At 42.8% G+C, this 23,819-nt stretch overlaps 1 protein-coding gene across 1 annotated transcript in view; it reads right to left on the bottom strand.

The window, feature by feature from the left end:
• The window catches only part of ambra1a (autophagy/beclin-1 regulator 1a), an 83,324-nt gene that overhangs the window by 6,151 nt on the left and 53,354 nt on the right, over positions 1-23,819 (bottom strand). The window contains exons 14-18 of the mRNA XM_066700612.1: positions 23,468-23,622; positions 17,751-17,890; positions 10,528-10,635; positions 9,635-9,822; positions 2,055-2,183 (exon numbers count right to left, since the gene is read on the bottom strand). Of these exons, the coding sequence (XP_066556709.1) occupies positions 2,055-2,183; positions 9,635-9,822; positions 10,528-10,635; positions 17,751-17,890; positions 23,468-23,622 (720 nt within the window). The remainder of the gene's footprint in view (positions 1-2,054; positions 2,184-9,634; positions 9,823-10,527; positions 10,636-17,750; positions 17,891-23,467; positions 23,623-23,819) is intronic.

The following is a 23,819-nucleotide window of genomic DNA, read 5'->3' as shown; positions in this document are numbered from 1 at the left end:
AAATGTTTAAAGCACATTTTCCAATCACACACCCAGGCCTCAAACTGCACATGCTTTCTTTGTTTCCCGCTTTTGACTAACGGAAGAGTAACTATGTTTAAATCCCACATCATCACACCGTTCAAACAATTCCACTTACAATTCCAGAAATACGTCTGTCCAGAGCATTGCCGACAATTAAAGAGATGTCCCAGCCCTGCGTGGCAGAGAAACACAAGGTCCTTCACAAATGTTTAACCACAAGGTGATTACATAAATAGAAAATTGTTTTTGCAATTCAAAGGCAGGACATTAAGCCATTCTCACAGGCCCAACAAAAAGCACACATATATAAAGGGTGTGGGGTTTCTCAGAAAGCGTTGGAAATAATTGGTATAAATCAGGCTGGCATCTAACTAGGGTGCTGGGAAAAGAAAATGTCTCATCTTACAATAAGGACGTCTTACACCCAAACAGATAATTAATGAGGAAATTACTTTGTGTGAGATAAACCCACGGCAGCGCTATGACGGCCGACAGGTGTAATTTATACCGTCACCACATTCGGATAAAGGCTCCTTATTAACGGGATTAATAAAATGCTCTCCGTGGTGCCCAATAAATAAAGTGTTGGGATTCGAGTCCACCCAGAGGCCCGACTCAAACCCACGCTTTTAATGCGGAAATATTCTGCACCTGAGCAGCTCGGTCGCTGATTAAAGACGCTCCTGGACTCCAACGACCGAGTGTAGACATTAAACCCATCGTAAGATTGTGCGGAGAAGTCGTGCGGTGAGATCAGCGCTTCTCAAAAACAGCGACTTCGGGAAAATAATAAAGCCAATGAGGATAATAAACTTTTTATTTATTTAAAGTAGATCCAGAAAGACAGAAATCGGTGTGTCTCCAGATAAGTTAAACAGGTGTGCCTTATTGTACAAAATCAATAGGTCACCGTCTGACATTTAACACAGAAATCACTTCACAGCGGGATAAAAAAAACAATACAACACAAATCAATGCATACACACATGGCAAATGGAATAATAATGAGAAGGCTAGTGCTGAACGGTGACCGGTAACAGAGAAGTTTCTCCTTTCTGCACTATGGCTTCACATCAATAGGTCGCTGCCCCCTCTAAAGGCCAAACCACAGCCTGGGCCTTGACCGTCAACTGTACCAAAAAAGCCAGGCAAAAACAAACGCTAGCCTTAACGAAACGCTACATTTACTAGGGACTTAAACCCTAACCCTCCCAGAACCAAAATGTAACCCTCATTTGATCATTACATTTCAATGCAGTGAATATTTTACATAAAATACACATGAACACACTCTAAAAAAAACCTGATTGCAACTGATAAGTCCATTCCTTCTTTCACTCTTAATTATGGGTCAATTTCCAATAATTAACTTAACGATCAAACCGTCTTACTGCGGGTGTGACATGGAACCACAACTACACACTCTGCACACATCAGGACGAGTCTCTCTCACACAGTTTCGGTGTGAAACTTGACACCGGGGCGGGCGGGCAGACGGCGCTGGTGAGACGCTCAGAATTTCACGTGAAGGGGGCGTGGCCTGGGCCTGGAAAGGGTATAAAGCACTGGTGCAAAACCCCTAGGAAGATCAAACCAGAAGTAAAGAGACATTAAACCTTCAACAGCCTATATTATTTGATGACGTCAGTAGCAGCAGCTCGAGTGAGTAATAAAGCCGGCTCTCTCTCTTGCACGGATAAGGCTGGGATTCCCGACACAGACCTTGATGTGTTCAATTTCAAATGACAACTAGACTAGTCAGTTTGTGTGAAAGAAACTATGATGGGAAGCCAGTCACCTGCCAGTCCTTATATCTATTTAATGGCTTCTTAGTTTTGAGGAAAATAATTCTCTCAATTCCCACTGATGCTTCCCACTTCCCAATTAAAAAACAAACCCTCCTCATTGCCAGAGATTTTAATTAGATATCATGGGCCATTTCTATGCTTTGGTACATAGAGGGGCTCCCTTAGCCCTCTACACCGCACAGTAGGGTGCTGCGTCTGAAGCACAGTGTCCTAGAGAGTTACCGGCACTGGTGCCCGCGTCCGCCGGCGCGTCTGCGATGCCTGAGTCCTGACTGGGGCTGGTGGAGGGCATCTCGGAGCTCCTGTCCGTGCTGGTGCTGGGGCCCGGCTCCTCCGATGGTCCCAAGAGCGCTGGGGAGAATAAAATGTGGGGATTTGTCATTTCGGACTTCAGGTTAATGAGGGAGAAAGTGATGTCAGACAAACTGTGGCCCCCGGCACCCCGCTACCGTCACCCCTGGAAAGATCAGCCTATATATGTAAGTGTTAAGAGATATTTCAACTGTAGGATGCCCTTCAGATGCAATATAGATCTGTGTATGTATTTAAGGCTGAAATTGAACTCTTTGCCATTGTGACCTAGCCAATTAGGGCCGAGGTTTAAATGAGCTAATTGAAAGCATTGTATTTGGCCTTTCAAGGCAGATAACGAAGGTGAAGTGGTCTTCACACCTAGTCCTTCTGTGATGTGGAATTAAGCTCACAATAGACTCTGTATAGATAATTAAACTCACGTAAGTACGCTTGACTGGCAAGACTGTAAAATAATTTAATTAAAAATAATAAATGTAAGAGCCGACTGGATATAAGCCCGCCATCTCCTCAGCGGCATGAGCAATGCTATTTTTAATTCAAACACAAGGGGACCAAATCTCCCGTCAATCCACAGACACAAATAAGTTTATCCATGTGTGGGCAGAAAATGTTTAACCATGTCTACAGAACACGTCAGGTAAAGATATAAAGTTTAATGTGAGCAATCAGTCTCAAGTCTTTGGGGAAAATAAGGGATATTTGCCAATGAAATCTGTGATTCACACGGGTTTCCTCTTAAAAATACGAAAATCCTGCTTCCTAATTCCTTAACTCACTGAAGCCTCTTTCATAACTCAGATCGTCAAGTCATATTAGCCTGTCTATGATTCACACACACTTTAATTCCTTCTCAGAAGTGGGATCTTCCCGGAAGAACCCAAAATACATTTCTTAACGAGAATGTTAAATTGTCGAGGAGCTGGACGGGCTTAATATAGACGGAAATCTTCCCAGTGAACAGTCCCTCGTGGTGATCGTTACTGAACCCACAGTAATGATCGTTTTACTCTAAAGTAAATTCACGGTGGTCTTTAAGAGCGGTGTCATTCTTGATTAAATCACATTCCTCAGCTTCAAACTGTTATTTCTGTTGAAATATCCACCAGTGAAGCATTTACAAAAGATTCCTCATGTTTATAAAAAGGTGACCAATTTAATAAACCATCTGTCATTTCCCCTAACTTCTGCATTTCAATTTCTCAGTGCTAGGTTTCCCAGTCCAACACCAAACCGGTTGTTATTTCACACGGGATCCCACTTCTTTAAACAAAGCCTCTCACAGGGCACCAACCCCACCTTTGTGTCAAGAAAGAGGAGGATGAGAAGTCGCGGAAATTAAATCAGACAAAAACTCCAGTGCCATCATAGCAACACACCAGAAGCCGTTCACACCCCACGCCGCAACTGACATACAAATCTGAAAGTGCCCATCTGTAGAACATTAATTGGATCTTTGTAGCTGAAGAAGCCTTTGCACTTGAGCAGTCAGCGCTCCGTCTGTGGAGTAATTGGATGGGGTGTCAGTCAGGCAGCGCCGGGGGACTCGGGCGATCTCACTCCTCCATTCAAGACCCCATCCCTATGGAGAGGCGGATAAAATCTCACCCAAGACTTTTACGTAAGGCGGTAAAGAGAGAATCCCCCACGACAGATATTCTGGGGTCTGCGTATTTGTGCTCCAGCGACAGAAAGCTGTGCTGTGCCACCTGTGGGCCGATCAGTTACCATTTCAAATTAAACTTCTCCCCTTTCCTTTCTTGCTGATCAATGTGTGGAAGCAATAAAAAAGGCAGACGCAATGCTAGGGTATATTGTCAAAAGTGTAGAATTGAGAACAAGGGCAGTGATGTTCAGACTGTACAATGCACTAGTTAGAGCTCATCTGGATACTGTGGACAGTTCTGGGCTCCACACTTCAAGAAAGATATCGCTGCTCTAGAGGCAGTTCAGAGGAGAGCAACCAGACTCATTCCAGGTCTGAAGGGAAAGTCCTACTGAGAGACTGAGGAACTGAACCTTTTCACCCTGGAACAGAGGAGACTACGTGGGGACTTGATCCAAGTCTTCAAAATCATGAAAGGCATCGACCACATCAAACCAGAGGAGCTTTTCCAGATCAGCAGGGACACACGCACCCGGGGACACAAATGGAAATTGGGCTTCAAGGCATTCAAGACAGAAAACAGGAGACACTTCTTCACACAGAGATGCGTCACAATCTGAACAAACTCCCCAGCGATGTGGCTGAAGAGACAATTTGGGATCATTCAAAAACAGACTGGATAGGATCCTTGATAACTTAGTTATTAATGGACACCAGACGAGCACGATGGGGCGAATGGCCTCCTCTCGATTGGACACTGTCTTATGTTGTTCTTATGTTCTTAACAAAATAGTCCACTAATTTGTTTGTGCTGTATGTTTTTTCTCATGTACCAAGATAAGCAGATCTTTGTTCATACATAGCTCCGCATGAAGCACATTCGCAAATTTTCCTGACAACAACTTATATTAGTGATTTGTACGCCATGTGTGTGGGTCTCTCTCTACCCCAGCGTTAAGTGCAGCACATAATAAACTAAACAGTTTCTGACAAAGGAAGAGCAGGCAGGTGTTCAGGTATGAGAACCTCAACACGGCCGTTTAGGAAGGAAACTGTGAAACTGCTCAGCAAAATTGATCTCTTTACTTTGTTTTTCCAACTCAAATGACCTACAGGGAATGAGTGAAAGTAAACTTAAAATCTTGACAATGAAATGTCAAAGTCAGCTGCTGGGGAGGGGAGTCGTGCTCCAAACCCACCTTCCATACATTTCTGTAAGCATCAGAAAGCATCTTATGCTTTCTTTCACTGCAGTAATTATGGAGCTCATTTAGAATTTGCAATAATTGTATTTGTTCTGCTCACCTTTCAACAGTGGGGGTGAAAGATGTTGCTCATTATAAAGTACACTGAGGAGAAGCCTACACAACAGATGTGCTGTTTAACTGTCAGTCGGATTTCATCTTAACAAGCGCTCTGCTCATCCATTCTCTTCAGATCGGCTGGCTGGCTTTCCCCTTGCCTCCCTTAAACAGGATCCCGACTTTCATGAGCGCAAACATGACGTGGGATGGAAACTGCGGTCTTGGATCTGTGTGTTTGGGCACAAGGGACTGGGGCCTTAACGTAGACACCAGAAGAGTCCGCAGTCAAAGAGCGACCGTTCAGTGTTGGCTTTTTCAGAACTCTCTGCCGCTGTTATTATAAAGTTAATGAAAGTGCTTCACTGAAGTCAGAGTGCACTTAATCTCTCACCAATACACTTAGTTAAATGCAATCTTTATCTACAATTGGTAGTAACTTAAAACACCATTAACAGAAAACTCCTTCAGGCACTGAATTCACTTTGTCCATCTAAAACCGGCCTGTCTGACAGGGTGGCAAGAAGGAAGCCATTACTAGAAATAATCCACCAGATAATAATAAGTCAATCCAGAGACTGGAAAGCTTGTTGGGATCGAAGGACAAACGGATGGAGCAAAGAACGGGCCATGAAGACCAAAGAGCATCTCAGGGAGGTCGTCATTCATAGGTGGACTGATACAGATGGATGGTGACGGTGATGATATACATATAGGCACAAAAAACACTGCTTCAACATCGTTGTATCCCAGCTGCTCATACAAGAGTACTGAACCGGCCCAGTGACGGTGGTGTTGACCGATGGGGTCTCTGAGGCCTGCTCTCGCTCCACAGCTCTGGATCCTGAGGTCCTGACATCACTGACACTCCTCCCTTCCAGAAATATGAGGGATGACCGTTATACCTCACATATCAATAATGGATTTTTGTCGTTTGTTTATCAGTATGACTAGTTTTAAAGCAGGAGTCTGAACTGGTTCTTTCTGTAAATATATTCCTGTTATAGTTCCTTTAAAAAATAAAATAAACGTCCTATTTAAATATATTTTTTACAACAATGAATAACATCAATCTAGAGGAGAACAAGACTCATTCTGACTGGAAACCAACAACGCTCTGTTACAAATGTCAACAAGCCTTGTGCCTCTTGCCTGATTTTCCAAGGTAGTTCCCCGCTACAGCAGGTATCGTTGCACCCCGTCTAGCCCCACGTGGGGGCGGACGACACCGAAAGCAATGGACGGTGAACCTGGGCTTCTGCCTGCCAGAGCTGCTGCCCCACCAAAACACTGACGTTTCCCCATCGGATGTTCACCACCACAGGGTGACATTCCCTTCGTCAATCACAAAGTCCCGCGACGCACCGACCGTGCAAATTCCCCAGGCGTTAGATAACAATTCCAACATGTTATTGTTTTACTTGCTCCTTTATCCTCTAGGCTGGATAAAGATAAACATTTCTGTTAATCTCTTTCTAGGTGAGAAATAGAAATGATTCACCTAACCTGATGTGGTTGCTCATGAGCTATCTTGCACTGTGGAAGATAAATCCTTCAGTTTTAGAAGGTCTTGGTTGTGTGTCAAGGTCTGACATCGTCGGTGTGAGTTTATAATGCTTCTTAACATAAAAATAAATTGTACTGGTTGAAAGTCACCTAGGATAAAAGTGTCAGCCAAATGCATAAATAATAAACTACCGAGTGCAAAGAACTCTGCTTGTAACCTGTACTGCCACCCTATTTCCATGCTTCACAAAAACACCTGCAAATATCAGCCAGGAAAAACGTTTCGATCGGAAAAAACGTGGAGGGCCACAAAAAAAAAAAAAAAAAAAAAACTCCACTTCCGATAGGTTTACCTTGATGTGCCGTTAAGGAGTTGGCTTTGTAAATTCAGCCACCAATTCAACACAGGCCAGAATAAAAAGCAGTCTTTCATCGAGTAATTTTGCTTTCCCCTGACACTTGGATGGAGTTCATTCATTCTGCCTTACATCACGCTGATGGCGTTTCACAGATCCTGAAAGGCTGCCAGCATCTCGACCCCTGTAAAGTGATGTGAACTTCATCATGCTCATCTCTGTGATTTAGGAAGGTACGAGAGACTGGGAACGTCAATTCCTGCGTCCGCACCGAGCGGAGATGAGCACAATGGCAAATATGAGGTTATGGCCACAGAGTCTTTACACGTGTTTAATGGCATCTTTAACAGCAGCCCAGCGAGTTGAGGCAGCAGCGAACAGTTACAAATGGATGTTCACACTCTGTAAACACTTTCAGCAAATACACCTCTCTCTCTCTCTCTCTCTCTCTCTCTCTCTCTCTCTCTCTCTCTCTCTCTCTCTCTCTCTCTCATTGGGAGAAAAGACAACAGACACTGGGAAGTGCATTATGGAAATAAAAGCTTTACAATTCAGCTAACAGGTAACGATTTTCTAAGGAAAGGTAGCTAATGCCTCGGTAGAGCATTCAGGGGAGAACCAAACAGCGCAGTCTGGAGTGAGTCGAGCTCTTTACACATTGATGACAAAACACAGCACAATCAGTGACACCAATTTTATTACCAATGTGCTAAAACCCTCAGGTTACAGCCAATGCTTTTCACGTGACTCTCCGGAGTTCAGACATAGATCAGTCTCCTGCAGTTTGTCTGCCCTTGGAATTAAATATTGGAGCACTTTATATATATTTTCTAAAGTATTTATTTATTGACCCAAATCCCTGAATCTTGAAGTGTATTTGACCTTACATTTCCACCACGGAGCAAAGGAATCGGGCAGTGAGATAAAATGAAAAGGGTGGAATGATACTTAAAAGGTCACAGCAGTTAACTTACACGAAGAAGACGGTGGGGGGGAAATAAGAGAAGAAAGAAAAGCTACAAGGCACTCCAAGACAAAAGGAAGGCCCACGCAAGTCAGGCCAGATAACCATGTCGGATCGGTAATCTGTACACAACTCGGACATGTTCACCAACAAATCAGCCATTCTTATTCATCATAATCGGAATTCATTAGACCACCGTACTAAAGAAAAAATGCAATCCGCCAACGAGGAGTAACAAAAACAACTCCAACCAACTATAGAGTCATTTCCTAAGTCCCCAAATCTCCTACTAGATGACTTCAAAAGATTGTGAATAATGCATAAGTGCACACCGACGGGTTTTGAAGAGGATAGTCTTGTAGCTCTTAATAAAGCTATTGAGTTCCTTGTCCATTTCTGTACGCAAGTTTCCTGGCATCCTGCTTATCCTAATATCCTCTGGCAATTGCTTCTGCATCTTATGTGTTTTATTTGCTCGACACCAAACAGTGGGAGATATAATAAACGTAGTCTATTTCAAAACCTTGCAGGTATCCTGGCTCTCACTGCGTTTTTCTTCCACACAAGTCACATCAATAACGCAGCGCTGAGTTTTCAAGCTCTTTGCCAACACACATCTCGAGTTGCTCGTTAGGGGAAAGGTTATGATTTTCTGTGGCCTCATAAAAAAGTAATCATTAGACAAGTAATTTGGCTCCAGCTGGAATTACTGTGCAATGTGGCAATAACATAAATCTGGTTTGATATTACCTCCGTTTGAAGAGGAACATTTGGTTTAGTGCATGCGAGAGGAATCGTATAGTCTGTAAAGTGTACGGCCGGCCTAATAACATTTCTAGGGTTCAAACAGTAGTATCTGAGAAGGAACAAGTATGAGTGTGTGTACAAAATGAATATTTCTGTATTTCCAAATATCCATTTTCCAAGTTAGGTTAGTCTATAATAGCTCGACTCAATTTGGATGGACGTGTGGCTCTTCTACTCACATTACTATTGAGGAGAACCAGGTACTGAATGTAATGAACAGGAGATCACTTCAGGTCATGCAGTTGCACTATCCCATCTGTGTTTGTTAAATAAAGGCCCAAGATTGTGCACACAAGTCATGCATGCTTGTGAAATGTGTGTTTTTTTAGGTGCAAACCCCCTAGGATTAATTGATCATTAGTTTATTTCCCCCTGTTTTAGGGTATTGGTTGATTGGTTCTGGAAGCGTAGGGCACAAAGCAGAGGATTTACAGTTAACGTTGTGCCAAATAGACAAAGGTTTCACACAGATAATCTAGATCCTGTCATTCTGAGGAGACTCTGTGGTGAGGAGGGGTCCTTTACAGTCACAAACGTTCGAGGTAATAAAGAGGCAGCTGGCTAAAGGCACCGGGCCGAGCCGAGACACGCGCCATGGGTCGGCTTCCCTCGAGATCGACAGACGCTGATCGGGCACCCTGGCCTTGCTGTAGGACATCCTTGTATTCGTGGATGAAGTCACTTATCTGTGCTACACTATGAGTAGACTATGGGATACAGGGGATGGGAATTTTCTCCTTTTTCTACCTCACACATACAGCACCCCCTTGCTTTCCAGGCACCAGTAAAGCTGTGCTGGTCCTCCCTATAACATCTCAGCCCTGCTACGATGGAGAACAAGCCACGGACTAGCACGGGTGTCAGAGTAGCAGGCCGAATTGAACTGCAATCTCCTAGAGCAAACTGTGAAGGTATTAATATTAATTAGAGAAACACTGCACTGCTCCTACCCTCAGTGGCGCGAGACGTGCTGGGCTCCTGCAGGTCGCGGTCGGTCTGCGTCTCGGCGTTCTGGAGCTGCAGGATGGGCGTCTGCGTGCCCTGTGAGGTCACCGAGGGGGCGGGGTGACGGGGCTGCAGGCCGATCGCGTTCATCAGGCCCATGTCCCGGTCTGACCGCCAGTTGGCCCGGCTCGTGCTGTGATATGAGGCGAGGGAACAAAAACAACAACAACTAAGCGAAGACAAAAAATGTGCATTCTGCCACAGGCAACAAAATTACAAACAATTCAGGGACATTTCTGTTCAAGGAGTGCATTAGCACAATCACAAGGCGTCCATTAGCGGAGGAGATGGGGAGACGGAGGCCGCTTCGGAGCAGATGAGCACAGTCGTCCATCACTCCGTCACACCAGCCCTGCAGCAGGATGGCGCAGGTATGTTGGTGGAAGCGGATGATAACGGCTCTGATTAAAAGTAATCCCTGCAGATTAGTGGCGAAAGCAGGGGAGGAAGGCAGGCTTGGGCTACAGATAACAGGCTTCACTAATGCCATGTTTACACAGCATAAACGCATCCCCGTTGCAGTGCCAGGGGCGGGGGGGCACGGGGGAGAGACAGGACTGGGCTGAGCCGTTTCAGGAGAAGGAAAAAAAAAAAGTGCACCCAGCTCTCCCTGTAAAGCAGATCATTAAAAAAAAAAAAAAAAAAAAAAAAAAAAAAAAAAAAAATCAAACAAATCACTCCATTTATCAGCCTGATGCTCGTCCACTTGGGTCGTTAGCAGCATTTGTACGCATTGTCGTTGCGGTGCCGCTCATTAGCTCTCAGGGCCTCAGTGCAACGGTTGGCATTAAGTGCAGATCCAGTCGGCCGTGCCTCTCCGGTGCCGGTCGAGTCTTACCCGGCTCTCTCAGCGCTGCGCCCCACTGTCCCACCACTGCTGTTGTTCACCACAAAGATGGGCTCGTTCGGGTGCTCTGATGGATTGTCTCCATCGGACCGGCAATCCCTACAATACAATAACATTACAATTATTTCAATACCATGGCATTTGATGTGCTTCCCAACTCTCAAAACCACGCAGACCCATTCTCCGGAGCACCAGCATTCATGCAAGTCCACACACATCCATGTTATCAGAACAATTTAACATTTACATCTGAACGACCGATTCACATTGAGCGGTAACACAATTATGAACCTCGGCGCAAACCCGAAGATACGAATAATACAACTTTGCTACTCCTTTTAGATGCACTCTGCAGAACTGCAACGACTCGAAGCGGGGCATTGTAAACTGCAGATGTAGAGAGCACACGTTGCGAGACTCTTAAAAGAAAGTCAACAGTTCAGACTAATCCCTCTCACCTGCAGCAGAATGCAGATGGAAATTAGTTTTTGCAGCGAAATTTCCCATCTCAAATTCTATTCAAATTCTTTTAATTTAAAAGGCGGCTTCTTTTGTTAATGTTACAACTAACCTTTTGTTAATAGCACAGTGGCTTGGAAATATCCAGGCGTCAGCAGTCGGGAAAAACATTTATTCGAGTATTTACAGATAAGACATGAATTTTATAATTTACATACACACACATAAAAAAATTGATTTGTCCATATTTTCAGGGTGTTTGTGTGTGTGTGTATATATATATATATATATATATATATATATATATATATATATATATATATATATATATTATATGTTATGTAAGATATATATCATCATCATCAGCCTATATCAATCCACTGTTGGATGAGGGCCTCCCCACTTGCTACAATCCATAGTTTCTCTTTTCCACGTCACACCTACAAAGTGTATTATTTAATCTTCCCATCTTGTTGTTGTTTGTATGCATCCATCCATCTCTACATTTAAACATATAGCACAGTAGGTGTAAGTGGTAGATAAAAAAAACTGAGAATACATTAGTATTGAAAGAAAAATGTGGATTTCAATATAATTATAATAATCTTGCGTTCTGCCTGCATGAGTACACAGTGGTTCAATTCGTTTGAGTAGTTTGTTGATGTAATAAAGGGGCAAGTTAAAACTGGATGAACTTCACTTGTTACTGGCCTCGGTTCCTTCACGGCTGCCACGAGCTCAGCAAAAAACTAATATTTTGACATTTTCGCTTTCTGGAAACCTTCTCCTGTCAACGCAACTGTAACCGAAGATCACTTACTGCACATCCGCACAGTGTGCACACAGAGAAACGGTAGCTGTACGAAAACCTTTTCATTCCCAGTCGATGAACAAAGCAATGTTTTTTATTCTCCTCCTCTCATTTACATAAGACTGACAGCAACACTCTCAACTTGGGTGGTTATCAAAAGCAGATCTCCAGCAGGACTGAAACAGTTCTGACGTTTGCTTTTCCCTGAGGAACGCGGCACCGATTTAATTTTCCTCAGCACGACGTGGCGATGTTTACCATTGCAGGTCGGGCCAGAAAATGATAAATCTGCTTAATTCGGGCAGGAATAAGCCGGGCAGCAACTGAAATGTAAATATGAGCTCTGTTTATCCCAAATGACCAGCTCAAAAAATCCTCAGGATCACAGCTCTGACACAATAAGAGACATGAGAGGAAAAGCTACAACATTTCTCCAACCTGTTTGTCATTATAAAGGGGTGGAAATATAGATCTGAATTAAAGAGAACGCAGGCAAGCCAAGAGGGCAAAACTTACTCTGTGTTACTAGAACTTCAACACAGTTTGCGAAATGTATTACAGGAGAGGGGAATGACCGTCATCGAATCTCTCCCAGCTCTCGTTCACTGTGCGTGTGTTACAGTCTCTACCGCTGGCGGTTGTCGTCCACAGTCTTTCAGAACTATTCAGAAAACTAAATCTTCACTTAGCGGTTTGAAAGCCGTTCAATTTAAACTGTATATTACAAAATTACTCAGAAAGGTAAATGATATCAAGTGAAGAAAAGGGAGAACCAGGTGAGTCATCACAATCTGGTTCACAGGCTACGGCTTGCTGGCTGTTCAGGTATTTTACTGCTAAAAAGATGTTTATTTCTCTTTTGAAGTCCCTTGACTGCGAACCTCAATGTCTAGGTGCAGCTGTAGGAGGCGTTCGGAGGAGTAGGAGTACTTTTACATCTCACTGTGCTCATGCCATGGGCGGTACGTTGCCTACAACAAACCAGACTTCATGCAGAACGATAGTAGCAAAACAAAATCAGAGAGAAAGACGATACTGGCATCTCTTTTTTTTGCTCGTCTTTAGGATTTTATTGCAATTAAAACCCTTGGCTCTGCGGGGCCAAACTAAGACCAAAATCCTTTAGCACAAGAGCTACACGGTCCATTAGACACTGATTGTATTTCAACAAAGTACAGCCATCTGTCCCAATGGCGTTTCTATCAGACAGGAGTTTTTTGCGCTTGCGAATGCCAGTAAACCACATTTTGCAGTTCTGGCCCACAGCTGCAGCCCTATTGGGATATATTTCAGCTCAGAAGATCTCCAAACCCTGTTTTGCTACAATTGGACCCAGGCAGTGTTACTTTCAACTGATACTCCAGCTTCTGGTGCACAAGGCGTAAATCTTAAGATGCTTAGCTACACAATCATTTCAAATGGAAGTCCAACTGGGAACAAACCTCAAATCTTACTACACAGGGAATGTGCTTAAACCTTCTTAGCTGTAATATCAGACAAATGCAGACTTTATATAAGAAAAAAAGGCTCCTCTTAAGCTACATGACATAAAAATAACTGTTTTTTTCCTCTCTCTTTCCCTAGTATGGGCATAATGAGGTAGGGTTCAAAATGAGCATGTGACTGGAAGGCTGCAAAATTAATCCACATTCAAGACCATTGCCTAGGTGTTTTAAGTTATCTGGATTTGACAAAGTGGAAATGCCTATTTCAGGAACCCCATGAAAACAAAAAGTGTTTATTTTAATTCTTTAGCCGATCAGCGCCCCTTTTATTAGAAACTGTATAAATTGAGTTTTAACTTATAGCACAAATCAAAATGGTAACAGATGAGAACACATGCAGACAGTTAATATCTTTCCCCCTCATTGTTCATTTTACTCATAATTTAAGCAAGGCAATCAAAAATACATAAACGCGGGGAGGGAAAGAAACTGAGCTGGCGAAATGAAGTCAGTGGTATTCATTACCTGCCAACTACAATGCTGACATTTTTATTCTATATACTCTCTACGTTTGAGCTTGAGTTTTCTAATTGGTTGGCAGGTCAAATCCCCTTGCTGACAAGCACGGACAATATCGCCTGCAGTGCCCTTTTGCTCAGGAGTGAGTCATGAAACTTTCACAATTTCACAATACAGAGGCAGAAACAATCAATTCTTTTTTCATCTTTCGCATTTTTTTTCGTCAGTCAGTTTTAGTGTCAAGTAGGGCTCCTCAGGCCCAGTATTCAAACAACTGAGACATCATGCTAAGTTGACCACTTCTAAAACAATAAACACTCAATATTAAGAAAGACTTTGATTACTTTGATTAATTTAAGCATTCTGAAAAACGTTATGAGACTTTTGTTTTTGTTTATTTCTCAGAACATTTCATACGATGCGTTTTCTATACTATTCCATGTGGTTCACATCTCAGTGCTACAAAGATTACCACGCATGAGCAATGTGTTATTTGTGGACTTTTAAATACAGTCCTTAAAGAGCACGGGGGGAAAGCAATTTCTTTATATCTTTCCCATTCATTATTTAATTAAAAAAGTAATCATCTCCGTGTGTCAGAAACGGCAGATAAAAATAGATTAGAGTAGCTTTTCAAATCTGCCTGCAGCAACAACACGTGGCGGCCATGTTTTGCAGCCAACCATAAAATTAAATTTCAGGAAAGTGTATTGATCCAGGATGAATTCCCCGTTCCCATCAATACCTGTGGTACTGGAGCTTCTCACCTGTAAACCTCTGAAAACAGCCCAAATCAACATGTATTTCTTCAACATTTAAACATGGCCTGCAAAACAAGTGATTGTTATCTTGTCTTAAGATTATGTTTATTTCAGCACAACAGTTAATCTTCCTGCCAGCGACGCTATTACAATACGTCGGATATCTTGTTTTTCTTAGGCCATTATTTATTTTTCACTTTCAACACTAATGTGTGTGACTATTTAAACACGTATCTTCTGTTCGCCTGCCACAACAATTTACTTTAATTGAAGAGTATTTAATTACAAGCTGTAAGCAACAAATTATTACAAAGGAGTGTTGACTGAACAATAAATTACCAGTACAAAATTGCAAGTAAAGCTTGAGAAGAGGAACAAAATCGACAGGATTTTAGAATCAGGCTATTCCCGCAGCTTGACAAACACAGCGTTCAGGGTGCTGTGAATGGAGAGTATTTGGACAAGGTTCACACGCTACCGTTTCACCAGCAGAGACCCTTAGCAGTCAAAAATCAAGAATCTTTATTCAGCTGCGCTTCTGGATAATTATTCTTTGCCCCCTAGTTGAGAAACATTAGCATTAACAAAATCTAACAAACTAAAAAAGAGGAAGGAAGGGTCAGCTGCTACAATCGTACAAACTAAAACTGTCATTTGTCACTTGTCGGTTTTGGAAGTTCAAGCTGAAGACGTTAAGACTGGAAGAAAGCGGAGAAGAAACAAGTAAAAGGTCCATCAGTGGAGCAGGTGGTGATCAGATCTCATTAAAGTACAACATCTCAATCAATGAAAAAGTGTTTTTTCTAATGACACCGGGACAACGGGGCTAGTGAGACTTAACAGCCTGAGAGCTGAAAAGAATCCCATTGATTGCACTAAACTGTGATGCTCATTAACACGGGGAAAAACGCTTAATCAATCAGGAGTCGCACCAGTTCTCATCTGAAAAAGCACAGCGCAGGAGAGAGGCCATTAAACACATAAATAAAACCTTTGCACGGGTTCCAGTACAGTTGGATTCTTATACACAGGGAAAGCAGGAATGTTTTGCATGTTTACACATTTAGAATCAACGTTCAGTAAAAAGATAGGCAGATACGAAGCACTGCCTTTAAGCCTTTTGTACTACATACATACTGATGTAGGAATTATCTTCAGAGGAAAGTTTCTGGAGAAAGAAGGGTAAGGAACATCACACTTACTTATCCATTTACAGTTCATTTTTCATTTTCCAGGCTAAGTTAATCTATTTAAACTGTTATGCTAAACTGACAAGAAAAGCAGCAGAAAGCCTTATCCCAAGCACCCAAAGTCAAACGACACATTATGAAACCACTTTCAACTACACGGTAATAAATAGCAAGACCCGAATCAGGTGACAGGGGAAGAATAATGCTTCGGCATGTGGTTTTAAACTCCAGACTGAAATTAGCACAGAAAATTCAGAAAAATAAACGAAAGAATAATTGAATACATTTGAATTCTAAGCAACTGTTAAAGCGCTGAAAGGTCGGTGAAGTCTCAGTGCCTCAAACACCGACACACAAAGGTGATCAAACCCAAATCTTTTGAACTGCTCCAAAATTATTAAAGCGCTGGGAACCTGCGATGGTGTGTGAATATCGGTTCAAAGATGCACCCCTGATCTATTATTTTCTTTGACAAATGATCAAGCCCAGGAAAAAGCTGCATCTCAGATCGGATAGTTGTAAGGCTTGCGGAGATTTGAGGCATGAGGCGGAGATGACTGGGCCCAAACCAGCCACCCACGTTAAAATAAAGCCCAAACTCAGGATTACTACAACTACATGGAGCTTTATTCCCTGAATGTTTCCTAGAAATGCTCACCAAGCCTACTGACCCACACCAAGGGGTCGAGAGTGTGGGTCACTTAGTCAGTGTGGGTAGTGTTTCCTTGCAAGTCCATTCTTAATACTCATAACTTGAGCTTAAATACTAATCAAAAGAGAATAAATGTCACTAGATATAGGCAATGAGGGCCAGATTAAGAGCTCGGCTAGACATCCTATCAACTGACTACTGTATGATCCATCTGGAAAGATAATTTAGTACTACAAAAATGTATTTGTGGTTCAGAATCCTATCAAAATGGAGCGGGGAGAAATATATTTCTGGAAATCTCTCGCTGTGAGCTGGTGCTGGACATTATACATGGCTTCTAATTTAAATTAAAAAAAAGCACATCAAAACATTCTAAACTGGGATTTAAAAAGCTTAGACAGATTAATCTTAACAGAGAAACTACAGATTCTCAAAAACAGGTGGAACCGATTCCTACATCTGTGCAACTACACCGAACTTACTTCTTGGGAAATGTGCCGAACATACATCCAGAATACGATGCACAAAACATCGCAATCCCTGATATTTTCCTTGGTTATATAAAGCAAACAATGCTTCCAGAGCACAGCGAGAGATCAGGTAATCGATGAGATGTTAAGATCTTCACATCTGTTGGGTAAGCGAGTCAAATACACAGGAGGCCGGCTGAACCCGAGGGCAGCAATAGCGAGTTCATTTAAATGTTGTCTTGAGCTCTTTTTTTTGTTTCGTAATGAGATTCAGAGAATGATCATAAGGCACAACAGCTGTTTTTCTGCTTTTTCCCCCCCTCGCAGACATTTTAATGAAGGAAGAAAAGAAAAACACATTTGCTAACAAAAGGGACGTGTAAACAAGGGCTTTCAGACGATCGGACCCCAATGCCAGCAGAGTTGTCTTTGGGGCACAATCCCAAGTAGAGCAAACTGCACCTCAGCAGAGGCTGAGTACTAAAGGTTAGGCACTTTAATTACACCGCGAACACACACTGTGCAAACGTCAAGACAAATTAGGAGGGGGTAAACAAGAGCCTCCTTGAGTCAATGTTTGCCTTTCCCCCATCGATTCATTAACAGGGATTATTTGCACTGATGAGGTTTAAAAGTGACCCTGTTTAGAGCAGAAACCTGAGCTACAGATTGTGTTACAATAATCTGATGAATTGTAACTTAACATTCACCACACACACACCCCCAACCCTCCATTACCAAAGGGGACACAGACAACACTGGGTGGGTCAACACTCATGATGCCAAACCGTCGTGCCGAACAATACAACGTTTGTTTTTTGCTTATTTTTACATTCAGGGACTTCAGACAGCCATCACCGCACTAGGGCTGCTGGTCAATCTCCCGATAGTGAGAGCTTGAACTTACACAGGCCTGCAGATGACCAGATCCCCTTTGTTGGTTCCGTAGGCCAGGCCCAGGCCCGGCTCTGGCAGCCATCGCGCAGAATTAATACTGACGTGCCTCCGCTGGTCTGGAGCCATGGGGTAAACAACGTTGAACACCCTCTGTGGGGAGAGACAAACCAACAGAGAAAGAGACGTTTAAATCCGCTTTAATAAAGAGCTTGACACGAGTTACACAAAACAGACAGGCAGGCAGGCGGGCGGCAAAAGCCGAGTTGGATAGATAGAGATAAACACAGAGAAAGAGGGAGAGAGGGAGGAAGGGAAGAGAATTGTAATTCAGTCTTTGCGTTAATCCACAACTGCCGGTCCTTCACAATTCTCACAGGTATAAGCAAACATCAACGGCTAATACCCAGCTGGAGGATAATGCCATAAACATTAACTAATACCAAACAGCTGCAGCCGAGCTAAACCCAGTCATTGTCTGAACATTAGGCTCATTATCAATGGTGCTCATTAGTATTGCCACAATCAGTGTAAGAACAACATGATGAGGGAGGGAGGGGGAGAGAGAGAGAAGGGGGGGATGCATCTTTCAACATGAATATAAAAGGAAAATCCAGCATCATGTTGAACAAGGCCAGCAGACAGCTCTGCTATTGATCACGCACACATGCAAAGGGCCTCACAGACTCCACTGAGGAGAGAGATGACATTTCAGGCTTTACGGGCCCCTGACTCAGGAGACAAACGGAGGACCCGTCCTCAGCACAATCTGACTGCACACGGCCCGGACAAGGAGGAGGGAAGTTGTGCCGGCCTTCTGTGATCCCTGCCTTTGATGGGGAGACTAAATATAGTTGTGGAAGCAAGTTAAAAGTGCCGAGCGATGCTGAGGCAAAGAGGTTTTGTAAATGTGTACCGACTTCACTCTGTACTCAAAAATAAAATAAACTCTTCCAGTAAGTAATATTGGAAAGAAATGTGTGTTAAAAAACCCTCCTCTCATCATAGTTCACCTCCCGGTTAAGTGAAAAGAAAAAGATAAATGAAAACCGAAGTCTGTGACAGTGGAGAAAATTATCTGGCTAAAGCAGGAGGGTAGGAGAAATCTATAACCCAGCAGCTGATGGGACCCTGCGTGTCGACGCACTGGGAGTTTAATCTCGAACACATCAATGATCCCAAGAGCCGAGAATTACAACTTCAGCCGCTCGGTAACTTCATACGGCATAAATGTTTGCATTTATTACAAACCTAGAGAACTACCCTAAATATTCAATAATTTGCGTGAACAAAGAGGGAGTCTTTCTTCTGAGGAAGTTCAAAGGCTTCCCCCCCACTCCCCTCACGATTGTGTGCACACACACTGAGGGGCATGTTTGTTTACTCCACATCTCAATGTCTATTAAAACACAAGCCTTCTCAGGAGCTGGAAAGGATTTTCTTAACGGAGATAAACAGTCATATCCTCTCTCACCACAGCTGACGAAATTAGTTCAAATACTGTACCAGCTCCCTCACTCCCAGCCTTCATAAAGCATGATCACAACTACACACACAACGCCGTACTGTGAGCAGACAAATTCTCAAGCCACTTAGCCACAGACCCCATCCCTTAATCCACCTCGATGACTGACTGCTCCTGCCGTTCTCGGTATTAAACACTTTGTAATGGAAATAGGCCATACGAGCGTCTGACAGAAAGAGGAAGGAAAACAGACAGAAAAAACGTTTTAACTCGTCTGGAAACAAGACGAAAAAGCAAGTCGGTTACATTTTCTATGGGGTGGAGGCAGCAATAAAAGCTGCTCTTGTTAATGGGGGGTGGAGGAGTACAGGGAGAGAGCCCTGTAGGTGTCCAGTTCTGTCAGAAACATCACCGCTTCAAAATGTTTTACTCTGCTGGGCACGAATGACACAATTACAAATCTACTACAAAAATCCCCCTTTCCGAATTCTTGGCCGTATCAGATTTCCTCCCTGGTGGAAATCGCTTCAGCGCCACGTTAGGAAAATGAGGGATCGTTTCCTCTTGGAACTGTTAAAACACATTATAAAAAAAAAAAAAAAAAAAAAAAAAAAAAACGAACGAACGAACTTCACGTGGCAAAACTGGCAGAAGAAAAACGCTGTAATGTCCCTTTAATACGTGACAGTGTACGGCAGGTCTAAGAATCATTAAAGGGCAATTTACTTCAGCTGCTGAAAGCATAAGAAATGAGGTCAATATCACAGCGGAGCAGATATAAATTGCAGAGGGTAAATTAGCTAAGCTGGGCCTTTGTATTATAATATAGCATTGTACAGCAGAATATACAGACTATAGAGAACATACAAAGAGGCTTGTGGTCAGTAATAGCTACGAGTATTGTCAGGGTGATGAAATTGATCTATGTCCGAAAATCTGCTCGTTAAACAGGATGTAATTAGCACAAATTCCCCAAAAGCCCAGTCACTGTACCTTGACTTGAAACATAATTTGGACTCTTACCAATACCGAGCCCATAGCCATTTCAAAACCAAAACCAAAAATAAATAAAAGCATAAAACAAAAAGCAAAACACAGACACAATGTAACTGCAGTTGCTAGTTACTATGGCTACAGCTGGAGAGGGGGAGCGATCTCAGGTGGCGGACTTTGCATATTTTATTAAAGAGCCGAGTTTTTATTAAAGCAACAACACAATAATCAACGCTTATTAAACCACAGCCAAGAAAAACTTAGGAACTGGGGCCACGAATGCACTTCGGGACACAGTCCAGGTACCCACGGTGTTTAATTGCTATCAGATCTTTAATACTAAAAAGGAACAGGAAAACAAGAAAATGCTGGATATATTTTAACGCGCAGTGAGGCGTAGTGGGTCGTGGGTTCAATCCCAGCTGTGGTACCCTGCCTAGAATCTGATTGATGTAGTAAAACCCAGCTGTACAAATGGGTAATTGTATGTAAAAATAATGTGATAACCCTGGATAAGGGTGTCTGCGTAGAAATATATTTAAAGGGAGCCCTTTCCTTAGGTTTAATTCTGTCATAAAATGTAATAAAATGCTTAATATAACAAAACTGCAGTTTCACCAGATCCCCCACACCTATTTTTCCAATAACAATATTTTTCGTAAGGTTGCATTAAAGATGGAAACTAATGAAAACACAATTACTACTGATAATGAGCATAAAAACAAACAAAAACTAAAACAAGCTGTGGAACAATTACTGACTCATTTAATAAATATGACATTTGCAGACAATCACCTACAGGACGTTTAATCTAAATGGAGATGCTGGTTTTGATTTTAAAAATAAAAATGGCACGTTTCAATAATGTCAGGACAGCGACGCTCTTTGTTAAGTCATTCTGCAGATACAGAGCTGCTGGCAATATACTGTATCAGCTGCTTGGCTGTTCACCGTCGGTTAAAGAGAGTAATGTTTTAATAACCACCTGCCAGCACCTGAAAACGGCCGCAGAGCCCAACACAGCCCGCCTTTATGCCTCTGTTATTAAATCTGTGAAAGCGAATTTTCAATATAGGATTAAAACCTCACACGTCCTGATCACTGCAGCAGGTCGGCTGGATTGGGAATGAGGTCCCCCAATAAGAAGAGATAAAGACCCCGAGCCACGTTCCCATTTCACTGCGGGATCGGCAGCATCTCGTCTCTCCACAGGTAGTGTGACGGCGAGACAAACGGAGAGACAGTGCGGCCTAGTGGTGACAACTGAAGGGAATGGGCCGTGCTAGTTCTGCATCAATAAAGGCCTAATGAGAGACTGTTTTACCTCACTGTACAAGAACCGAACAACCGAAACTAGCTTCCAGAGCAAACTCGGTCAAACAGAAGCAGCATCCTCTCGTCTCTCGACTTAAAAAACCTCTCCTGGTCTGTGTGACAGAAAAAGCCTCATGCAGAGAGAGATGCATCCCCTTGCAGAAATCTAAACAATTTGTTGTTTGCAAGGTGAAGGTCAACAAGGCTCTGTCTTGACCTTGGAAATGCTTCAAAACCGCCGAAATAAGGTTTAAGCTTGGCCTGAAAGCTCCAGTCTTAAATACTGAATACTAACACACCAATAGAAACATAAAAACACTGACATCAATGCAAAATCCCCTAAGTAACAGAAGCCAATATATCACAGTTTCACGGACTTATATTGTGGAGAGAAATCTACATATTATTAAAGGTTTATTTTTAGTTTGATTTAGTCAACATGAATATAGGTCACAAACCCTGAGAATAACCGATGAAGTGAATACAACTTATCTCTGTGCTGAATGAATAGATTTACTATCCGGAAACTTCATTACGACTGTCAGATCGTCAATGCATCCCTACACTGTGGTTTTACTGCCAAGACCACGAGCGCGGATAGAAAATCTATCTATTGAGCACCGCAACAAAAGGACTGGGAAATGCAGGAAAAACACGGCAAAATTATAATCTATGCATATTTATTTAAAAAATATACAATTGCCATAAACTCTTACAAAGGCAGAAACTACTTTTTCAGTGCCTCTTTCTTCAGTTGTGAAGTTCACATTTGTTTGTTTGTTTCTAAGATGTTCTAATTCAAAGGACTCCGAGTTTCAAATAAACATGAAGCTGCCCTGCAGGTACTGTTGTTTATGCTCAAGACTAGTTATTTTCAAATAGCATAACAAGGCGTCGGAGAGGAGAAATTACTCGGTGAATCTGTTTATTTTTTTTTTTTATAAGAAAGTTTTAGATGATTAAGGCTTTTGTGAGGGGGGAAATAAACAAGGCGAAAAAGAGAAACCTTTTAAAGGTGACAACAATGTATTAAATAATTCTCACCATCCGACTGAAACGCAGTGCGGTAATGGCGGCTGTTAGTGTGATTTTCAGCAGTACATTTTGAAGCTGAACCCCTTTCAAACTCACTAAAAGCACAGGATCAGCTATCACCCTATATATCTTCAATTGTGGTCTTGACTTAAAAATAAAAATAACTGTCAGCATTTTTTTAGCCGATCTTTGCAGTCTAGATGGTTGCACCTTTGTGGATTTAATTCCCTTTGAACGCAATCCAAGCATTTACACTTTTATACACCTAATTAGTTTCTGTGGCTCCAAACACCTGTAAGAGGACATGTTTGAAGCCAAACTTCTGACACTATCATCAATTCAAAGCTGAAGATTTCTGCACATCATTTGAAAATCGGAGGACACCTCCTCCTTCAATGGGTCATTTATTTTTCCCATGGGCGGACCAGGTACTTATTACAGATAGTTGTGGAGACAATGTACAAGGACAGCAAACTTTGAGAGCAAACCCCCAAACATTTGAAACGCATCTACATCCTCTACTGCTGTAAAGGTGATAACGGCATTTTTATTCACAGAGAATGGTGTTCACAGTTTGGGAAGTTCACAAAACTAATTCTTTTGGAACAGATCAAAGGCAGAAGTGAGGAAAAAGTCAATCCCACACAAGATACAAACAAAGAACAGATGTGGGGAATAGACCAGAGGAAGAGGGACGGTTGAGGAAACAGATCTCATTATGATATAGTGCGACAGAGGACATCATTTCCTTGGGCGGCCAGCACAGCAACAAAGGCAGGTGGTCCTCTCAGCCTCCCACGTCCCTTTGATGAAACGGTTCCTCCATTTCATCAAAGGGACGTGGGAGGCTGAGAGGACCACCTGTCCGTCCCGCCGACCAGCGCCTGTGGGAACGGAGGAGGACCACGGGGTCCTGGACTCACCCTCATGGAGGTCTCCCCGCCGTGGGGCTGCTGCAGGCGGAACACCTGGGCCACCATGTGGTCGGTGGTGGGGTGCAGGAGGATGCGTCGGGAGGCCAGGCCCACCATCACGTAGCGGCCCATGGGGGACAGGCTGACGGAGATTGCATTGGGACCTGCGGGGGAGAAGAGGAGGAGGTCTCTCACACGCGCGTGCCGGACAACGGGAGGTAGGAGATGAGGCACTTTAAGGACGCCGTGTCAACAAACTTCGAAGTCCTCGACCACCGCAAAGTATAAACCCAGTAGCTGATGTCATGACTATTTTTCTCCTTCTGCTTTTCATTTCCCGTTCGGTTTTGTCAAAACGCTT

Source organism: Amia ocellicauda, chromosome 4 (assembly GCF_036373705.1).
Source record: "Amia ocellicauda isolate fAmiCal2 chromosome 4, fAmiCal2.hap1, whole genome shotgun sequence".
NCBI classification, from domain to species: domain Eukaryota; kingdom Metazoa; phylum Chordata; class Actinopteri; order Amiiformes; family Amiidae; genus Amia; species Amia ocellicauda.
The sequence above is the reverse complement of the archived record's forward strand: the minus strand, read 5'-3'. Positions and strand labels throughout refer to the sequence as shown.